The 9,391-nt window shown below is 42.5% G+C and overlaps 1 protein-coding gene across 1 annotated transcript in view; it reads right to left on the reverse strand.

Annotated features, from left to right (window-relative positions):
- Positions 1 to 9,151, reverse strand: part of LOC139010400 (protocadherin alpha-C2) — a 171,271-nt gene extending 162,120 nt beyond the window's left edge. The window contains exon 1 of the mRNA XM_070414794.1: positions 6,662 to 9,151. Within this exon, the coding sequence (XP_070270895.1) occupies positions 6,662 to 9,055 (2,394 nt within the window). The 5' untranslated portion in view covers positions 9,056 to 9,151. The remainder of the gene's footprint in view (positions 1 to 6,661) is intronic.
- Positions 9,152 to 9,391: the final 240 nt, after the last annotated feature.

Here is a 9,391-nt window from a genome sequence, read left to right on the forward strand (position 1 = left end):
ACCACACTGTTTACCTATTCATCCCCAGGTGTGTATATGCCACATTTTGTTTGGCTATTCATCCATCTGTTCATGGATATTTGGGTTCTTTCCACCTCTTGGCTATTGTGAACAATGCTGCTATGAACATGGGTGTGAAAAATCTATCTTTCAGACCCTGCTTTCAATTCTTTTGGCTACAGTATGTCTTTTTTTAAACCATTTCTTCAAGTGATGCACATAGGAATCAAAGGGTACTTCAATCTATTGTTGTTTTTGTGATTTAACTTTGTTTTCTGAACTGTTTGCAGATGTTTGAAAGTTAATAATTTCTCACTTGGAAAATGTGTTCTTAATTTAGGAATATTCCATTTTATACTACATTTAAATATTTGAATAGTATAATTGATCCCTTTCTTAGTGCTAATGCTTTTATTAACTCTTAATTGGCCCCTTCACACACAACCAATATAAAAATAAGATAAAGATAACATTAGGGAAGAAAATAAAATGAATTTAGGAGTGGGTCAGTGTCCAACATACATAATAATCATTTTCAGTTACTCTAAGGTCACAAATTTTGCTTTCAGAAAGAGGAAAAAGTGTCCATAAAAGAACAGCAAAAACATTTTCTAAAGAAAAACTAGCTTTTCCTGGTGCTAAAAATCAATACTAATTTCTCTCTTGAGTCCTATCTTAAGAAACTTATTCACACCCTGTATGGAAGTGTATATTTATTTTAATCATACTCTAGTAATGAACTGACTTAAGAAAGCAGAGCATCACTTACTGTCTTATACATGGAAATGGATAATTATTTGCTGGTTTCAGGCAGAGCTGTGTATACACACTTCAGTGTCTCCACATTTATGCTTTATTTTCCTCTGCTGACCTTCTTTCTCAGGTAGGCTTTTCCCATGTGATGGCAAAATGGCCAAAGTAGCTTTTAGTCTACATTTAGTGACTCTCAATAGAAAGCGCCCTTTTCCTGATAGTCCCAGCAAAAATCCTAAAATATCACTTCCTTTGAGCCAGTTGAGATGGCATATCTTTCCTTTAGTCAATAGTTGTGATGGTTCTCACTTGGCCAGACATGGGTCACATATTCATTGTTGAAGCCAGGAGATGAAATAAGCGATTCCTAAATCAGGTGGACTGAAAATGGCAAGGTTGCTCTTGTGAAGTGAAGGCCAGTGCACGACCTCATGTAAGCAAATTCTCTTGGATCTTAAACTGATTTCACATAGCTACAGACTGGCCATTACATCACTCCATAGTTGCAATGCAACTGCATGTTTTTAATACCCAGTAATTTTGACATACTAATCAGTGGCCAACATACTGGCTACTATTGACATATTAAGAAATTATACCACATATTAGCTCTTGGAAATATAGCTTAGTTACGGCAATTTTTGTAATCCCTTAAGGTAATTTTGCTGGATTTTTGGAATAACATGGCTGGGGGTATGAGGTATATTCTGTTATTCAGGGTTTCTGAGGATCTAGCATATCTCTCTCCCTCAGAGAAATAGAGTGCCAATGCCAGAAATCCAAGCACATTTCTCCCAGTGGGGAAAAGAGAATGAGAAGGCATGCTGAACAAATACCACCGAGCTTGACATCTCTTGACATCTGTAGTGGGTTGAATAGTACACACCCAGATCCTTAGCACGTGACTTTATTTGGAATAAAGATATTCATGGATATAGTTAAGGTAACTCTAACCCCTAACATCATCCTAGATTAGGGTTGGCCATAATCAAATGACAGGTATCCTTATAAGAGACAGAAAAAGAAAAGATACACAGAGACACAGGAAAGAAATGTGAGACAGAAATTGGAGTTATGTTGCCACAAGCCAAGGAACCACCAGAAACTGGAAGAGGCCAGGATGAATTCGCCGCTAGAGTCTTCAGAGGGACCGTGGCCCTGCCAGAACACCTGGATGTTGGACTTCTGGCCTCTAGAACTACGAGAAATACATTTCTGTTGTTTTAAGCCACAAAGTTTGTGATAATTTGGTGCAGCAATACCCTTTGCGTTTATCAAAACGAAGTGTCAATTCCCTAAGGTTTATGTGTCTGAGCATTTATTCTTGCAATATCTTCATCTCAGTCTTTCACAAAACTACAACAAAGCCCTAGAAAGAAAAAAAGAAGGAATGGATACTAAGCAAGACAACAAGAAGAAGAAAAAGGAAGAGGAGGAGGAGGAGGAAGAGGAGAAGGAGGGGGAGGAGGAGAAGGAGCTAAAACATTTTAAATGTATTTTTTTAATGATTTCACAGAGGAAGGGAGAGGGAGAGGAAAATGGAAACATCAATGATGAGAAAGAATTATTGATTGGCTACCTCCTGCATGCCCCCTACTGGGGATCAAGCCTGCAACCCTGGCTTGTGCCCTGACCTCCTGGTTCATAGGTCAATGCTCAACCACTGAGCCACAGTGGCCAGACCTTAAAACATTTTAAATAGTTTATTTTTTTTTACCTTTTATTAAAAAAAATAAATCACAACACAATAATTTTTCCCATGGGATCCAAGTTATCTAATCTTCTTAATGGTCAGATGCCTTAATTAAAAAAAAGTCAATAATAGCGCTGGCCAGTCACTCAGTGGTTAGAGCATACTCCTGCAGACCGAAGGATCACAGGTTCAATTCCTGACCAAGGGCACATACCTTGGTTGCAGGTTCTGCAGTCCTGGTAGGGGCCCATATGGGAGGCAACCAATTGTGTGTCTATCACATGGATGTTTCTTTCTATCTCTCTCTCCACCCCTCTGGCCTCCTTCACATTCTCTCTAGAAATCAATAGGAAAAATATCCTCGGTGAGGATTTTTTAAAAAGTCAATAATAATGTTCTATCAATTGTAATGCTCTCCTCTTAAAATTTATTCTGTTCACATTAGCTTAATGACACTGGAATCCCAATGAATATGTTGCTGTACACTGACTATTTCAGTTTTCCCTCTAAAATAAACACAATTGGCCCTAGCCCATTGGGCTCAGTGGATATAGCGACGGCCCTCAGACTGAAGGGTCCCGAGTTTGACCCCAGTCATGGGCACACACCTTAGTTGCAGGCTCGATCCCAGACCTTGTTTGGGGTGCATGCAGGAGGCAACCAATTGATGTGTCTCTCTCACACCAATGTTTCCCAATTAAATTAATTAATTAAAGTAAAATAAACACAATTGTATTTCTGGCTCCTGCAAGGTCTTCTGTGGTTTTGGGAATCTACCTAAGACAGCTTTCCTCCACATGTTGACTCAGCATCCCAAACTGCCTCTAGATTATGGCATCTCAACATCAACCTGTGTTTTCATAATTCCTGCAACATCATAAAACTGCACAAGAGAGTCTTGCACTGGCAATTACATACTTCTGCTAGGAATTGAGACACATCCACATTTCATTGGTCAAAGAAAACCACACCTCAAGGTAACAGGGAAGGGAAATCCTCCAGTGTTCCCGGAAGGAAAAGAAATATTGGTACCAAAATAAATAACTATTTCTCATTCTTATCTATTTGTATTGTTTTTTAAATATGTTTTTATTTCTTTTTTAGAAGAGAGAGATAGAGAGAGAGAGAGATCAATTGGCTGCCTCCTACATGCCCTGTACCAGATTGGGAAACAACCTGCAACCTGGGCTGTTGGGGTCCAGCCCCAACAGGTCCAGGGGTTCCCCATAGGTATGGACGGAGTCGGCGAAGAATGAAGGACAGGGAGCCAGCGTTTGGGTGATCATCATGGCGAGGTTCCTCCTAGCCAGGTTCCTCTCATCATAGCCAGGTTCCTCCCTTTATTGTCCTCTTACATTTGTATTTATACTATTTGATCTTAATCCTATCCACTCTATTCCAAAGGTTAGGGCGTTTATTATCTCTATTCCAAGGTTACTCTATTGTTCTATTAAGCTACAAGGAAGTAACTGAAGGAGGTTATTCTAAGTAAAGATTATGTAGCACTGGGCATGTGCCTTGACTAGGAATCGAACCGTGAGCAACCTCCTGGTTCATAGTTTAATGCTCAACCACTGAGCAACACCAGCTGGGCAATACCTTACTTTCTAATTACATAGTTATACCAGAAAATAGAGTTACACTTCTAATCTTGAAAAGGAAACGTTTTGGGTTTTTGTTGTTTTTTTGTTTGTTTGTTTTTTAGAGAAGGAACATATCAAGAATTAGTCTTCTCAAGTGCCCTGCCTTGCATTTTAGGTGATGTAAAAATAATACTTTCCCACAAATGAAATCACACTGGTATCATCATACCAAGGTAACTTGAAAATAACATTATAATTCCTAAAATTATAATCATGAAACAAAAACTAATTACCGAGATTGAAGAATTAAAAGATAATAATGTATGTGGTTAACAAGATTTTGTTTCCTTTGGGGTGTTTGAAAATTGGAGCCTCCATAGAAACATGAGAATAACTGTTATTCTCAGTATGTACAGCATGATGATCCTTGTCTAGTGTTTTCAGATAGACAACAAAGCTGTGAAGCTACTAACTTTAATGGATAATTAACATTAACCAAAATTAACCCAGTTGCATAACAATGATTATTATCTGGTAAAAGATCTTATCATATAAAACTTCCTATTCTGAGGATCTGACCATTTTTCATTCAGTACATTTTCTAAATGACTGACTAATTTGAAATGTAAATATACCATGAAATAAACACTAAAGAATAAGTTTTGCCATAAGTCTATATTATTTTATGTTTTTATTAATACTAAAATACTGTTTGAATAACCCATTAATCATAGGAAAGAACAGGTGAAAAAGTAAGAAAATAAAACAACTGGTTCGTCTTTATAAAAGAAGAGAGGAATTAATATAATACATTTTCTGAAAGAAATCTTATAAAGAAAGATGAAACTATTGAAAGTTGTGTTAACTACTCAAAGATTCTGAAAGACAAGAATATTAACTACCAATGGGAATTCCATTCATATTTATTTGTTTAAAGAAATACTAAGTAACAAATCTCTCCACAATAATCTTGTTCTTTGACCAAAATTAATTTCCAGAATTACCTTTTCATTAAAAATCACCTTTTTAAACCCACTTCTTTTAGTTTAGTGATCATTAACCAATATTTGAGAGTTACCTTCAAGTTAAAACCTTCAACTAACCCAGAAAACTTTTTACCTTTACAACAATAATCAATATACAGAGAGAACTGTTGAGCATCAATCTAAAATTTTCTTTTTGTCAGTGATCCCAATGTATTTACGTGAAGGCATGTCTGAATGTCTTCAGGCCAAATTCAAAAAAGGCTATTGGTATTCGTTAAATGATGCTCAATTCCATTAATAGTCTCATTGTTAGCCTCTCTGGGAAGCATTATTAGATAACTACTTTTTCAACCTATATAAATTCTTCAAGAAATAAATTGTGCCAGTTTAGCTTCAAATGCCAGCTTGTAACTCAAGTTTTTCTGGCTTGATGGAAGAAAATATATGTTTATGTTTTCCATACTATTTATGATTTTTAGTTCAGCTTCAAAATATAGTTTTCTCTATCCATCCCAATTGTTTGATCATTTTAATTCACCTTTCCAGGACATTTTCCTTTACTTGACTATATTTTGCTTTAGCTGATGCAATGAGAGTTACATATACTTTCTGAGTACTAGTCACATAGATAGGGGGAAACCTTCATCTGCTTTGTTTCTAAGAAAGCTTGCTGATAACAGCATTTTATTGCCTCTTTTTAAAAAGTCATGAATAGCCCAGCTGTCGTGGCTCAGTGGTTGAGCATCGACCTACGAACCAGGAGGTCGTGGCGCAATTCCATGTCAGGGCACATGCCTGGGTTGTGGGTTTGGGTGCCAGCCCATCAATGACTCATCATTGATGTTTCTATCTCTCCCTCTCCACTCCTCTCTGAAATCAATAAAAATATTTTTTAAAGTTATGAATAGAACAACATCTCCCTTTATAAACACCCTGCTATACAAAGAAAATGGAAAAAGCAATATTATACCAAATCCAAGCCTTTTCATAACCCAATTGTTATTTTAAATAGGTGAGCACAGGTTTAAACTTGTTATTTTAAATACAATGTGTTCTCCCTCCCACCCCAGAAGCCAGAGACCCTCCCTCCCTATCTTGTTTCCCTGTTGCTCTGTCCTTAGGTTCTACAGCAGGGCTTAGTATATAAGAGAGTTATGTGCTTGTGGAATGGATCCATAAATAAACATTGTCTATGGAGGAAGCGCTAAGCCAGGACATTAGGAAATATAGCTATGGGAGCACAGTAATGCGAATGGGCAAGAGAAATTAATTTTGGTCAAAGACTTGACATTTCACTACAAGATTAAAGTAATAAACTTGAAAATGTCACTGTAATTGACTACGTTCAGATCCTGTGTTAAATGTAATCAAGACTACTTAGTATTTTCTGTGTGTTCTTTGTAAGTAGGATGCTTTTTCAAAGAATACGTCAATTTGTCCCTACATTTTTTTTGTTGTGGTTGCTATTTCTATGTTCCATTCAGGATGCAGCTGTAAATAATAAAATAAATACCTGTGTTGAATGGTAAGATTTCTTTCAATTTTAGCGGACACTTTGAATACATTCTAAAAAGTCACATTTTAAAAGGTGATTATATAAGTTAAATTAAAAAACATTAAAGGCAAAGTTTGAAAGTTGGACTTACATTACCAGAATGTTCCGAATTTACTTCTGGGTGTTCATTTTCTTCTGACAAGTTCGGACCCGGAGGAAGACTGGGGCTGAAGGCCATGAGGTCCGTCTTGGGCGGCCCCTCCCCAGAGCACACCCTCTGCCGCCTCTGCTGTGAATAAGACCAGCTGCCCACCGCGCTGGAGCACACCAGCACCGGCTTCCCCGGCCCGCACGCACCCTCGGTGGGAGGCGCGGAGCACCGCAGAGCCGTGTACAGCAGCAGCGAGAGCACCAACAGGCTGGACACCGCGCAGATGGCGATGATCAGGTACACGTTCACGTCCACCAGCGCCGCCTTCGCGTTCGCGGCGCCAGGAGACGTTTGCGAGGAGGTCTTTGGCGCCTGGCTATTCTCCACCAGCGACAGCAGCACAGTGGCGGTGGCCACCAGCGCCGGCTCGCCATGGTCCTTCACCAGCACCAGCAGGCGCTGCCGCGGAGAGTCCGCCTCGTCCAGGGCGCGCGTCGTGCTGATCTCGCCCGTGTACAGCCCCACGCGGAACGGGCTGCGCGCACCACCCGCCGCCGGCAGCAGCTCATAGGACAGCCACGCGTTGTAGCCCGAGTCCGCGTCCACCGCGCGCACCTTCGCCACCACGTGGCCCGCGCCCACCAACCTCGACACCAGCTCGCTCACAGCACCGCCGGTGCCGCCTGGAGCCGGAGGCAGCAGCGCGGGCGCGTTGTCGTTCTCGTCCAGCACGAACACCTGCAGCGTCACGTTGCTGCCCAGAGGAGGCACGCCCGCGTCGCGCGCGCTCACCTGGAACTGCAGCAGCTCCAGCTCCTCGTGGTCCAGAGGCTGCAGCGCGTACACCTTGCCGCTCTCCGCGTGCACCGACACGTAGCTCGACAGCGCGCGCTCGCCCACCCGCCGCTCCACCAGCGAGTAGGACACCAGCGCGTTCTCCTGCGCGTCCAAGTCCCGCGCCGACACCGTGAAGATGTGGCAGCCGGGCGGGTTGTTCTCCTTCACGAACACCGTGTACTCGGGCTGCGCGAACAGCGGCGCGTTGTCGTTCACGTCGGCCACCTCCACGGACAGGCTAGCGGTGGCCGACAGAGAAGGCGAGCCCCCATCCCGGGCTGTCACCACCAACTCGTAGTGTGACAGCTTCTCGCGGTCCAGGGCGCTGTCCAGCACCAGCGAATAGTAATTCTTGAAGGTGGACACCAGCTTGAAGGGGACATGCGGTGTCAGGGTGCAGGTCACCTGCCCGTTGACACTGGAGTCCCGGTCGGACACGGAGATGAAGGCAATGACGGTGCCGAGGGGGGCGTCCTCCCTGACCGGCAAGGACAAGGACCTGACCGCCAGTTCCGGAGCATTATCATTTACATCCAGCACTTTCACTAAAACCTTGCAGTGATTTGACATGGGAGGACTTCCTTTATCAACTGCTTTTACCTGAATTTCGTAGGATTTTGTCTCTTCATAATCCAGTTTACCAATTAGCCTAATTTCTCCTGAGCTGGAATCAATTTTGAAGTTCTTTCTAATGTTCACAGGAACATCACTGCCAAAGAAAAAGACAACTTCTCCATTTACACCTTCGTCAGCGTCAGAGGCATTTAATGTGGTTACTAATGTCCCATTTGCTATAGTTTCCAATAAATGGACTCTGTACACGGCCTGAGAAAACAATGGGGCGTTGTCATTAACGTCGAGCACCGTTATCAGCAGGTGAACTGTACCTTCCAGCTCAGGTTTGCCCCCATCCGTGGCTGTCAATAATAAATGAAGTTCTGGTGTTTCCTCTCTGTCCAAAACTTTCCTCAATTCAAGCGCAAGTGACTTACTCAGTTCATCACTTGCCTGTATATCCAACGAGAAATAATCACTGGGGCTGAGCGTATACGTTAGAAGAGAATTGGTGCCAATGTCGGCATCAGCAGCGCCCTCTAGCGGGAAATGCGATCCCAGCAGTCTAGATTCAGGAATAAGTAACCTTTGTTCTCTCTCTCTGAAGACTGGTGGATTATCGTTAATGTCCTTCACCTCCACCTCCACATGGAAAACCTGTGGCGGCCTCTCCACGATCACCTCCAGGTGGATGCTGCACGCCACGCTCCGCCCGCACAGCTCCTCGCGGTCGATCCGAGAATTCACAAACAAAATGCCATTCTGCAGATTTACCTCCAGAAGGTCCCCGTGGTCTTTGGACGTCACCCGGAACAGGCGCGGCACCAGCTCCGCCAGCTCCAGCCCCAGGTCCTGCGCGATGCGGCCCACGAAGGTGCCGTGCTTGGCCTCCTCGGGGACCGAGTAGTGGACCTGGCTGCTCCCCGCCTTCCAGATTGCAAGAAGCAGAAGAGAGAGCAGCAGGCGCCGGGCTCCCTTGCCTCCTCGCCTGGGATACAGCATCGCAGAAGCACTACACTTTTCGTACCTCTCTCACCTTACTTCAAAATCATGTCTCTTTACTTCATATTTTTAGTATTTCTTCTCAGCGTTTCTGTCTTCTCTCGGGCGGTGACAAAATGGAGCTTCCTCCTTTAGTGTTGGCGATCATACATTCCCACTGACAAGATTTTGTGGTATACAGCGACATCATGTGGCTGACTGTAGATTCTTAGATCTATTCATTGATTTCCAAAGTAGCCTCATATTCATTTGCAATTTACGCAAGGCAATCATTTTCAATTTTATATCCTTTTAAAGGCCCAGACATTTCAAGTGTCACTTGAGAGTATGTAATTC

Source organism: Myotis yumanensis, unplaced genomic scaffold (assembly GCF_028538775.1).
Source record: "Myotis yumanensis isolate MYYU_CA2020_CCGP unplaced genomic scaffold, mMyoYum1.0.hap1 SCAF_5, whole genome shotgun sequence".
Lineage (NCBI taxonomy): Eukaryota > Metazoa > Chordata > Mammalia > Chiroptera > Vespertilionidae > Myotis > Myotis yumanensis.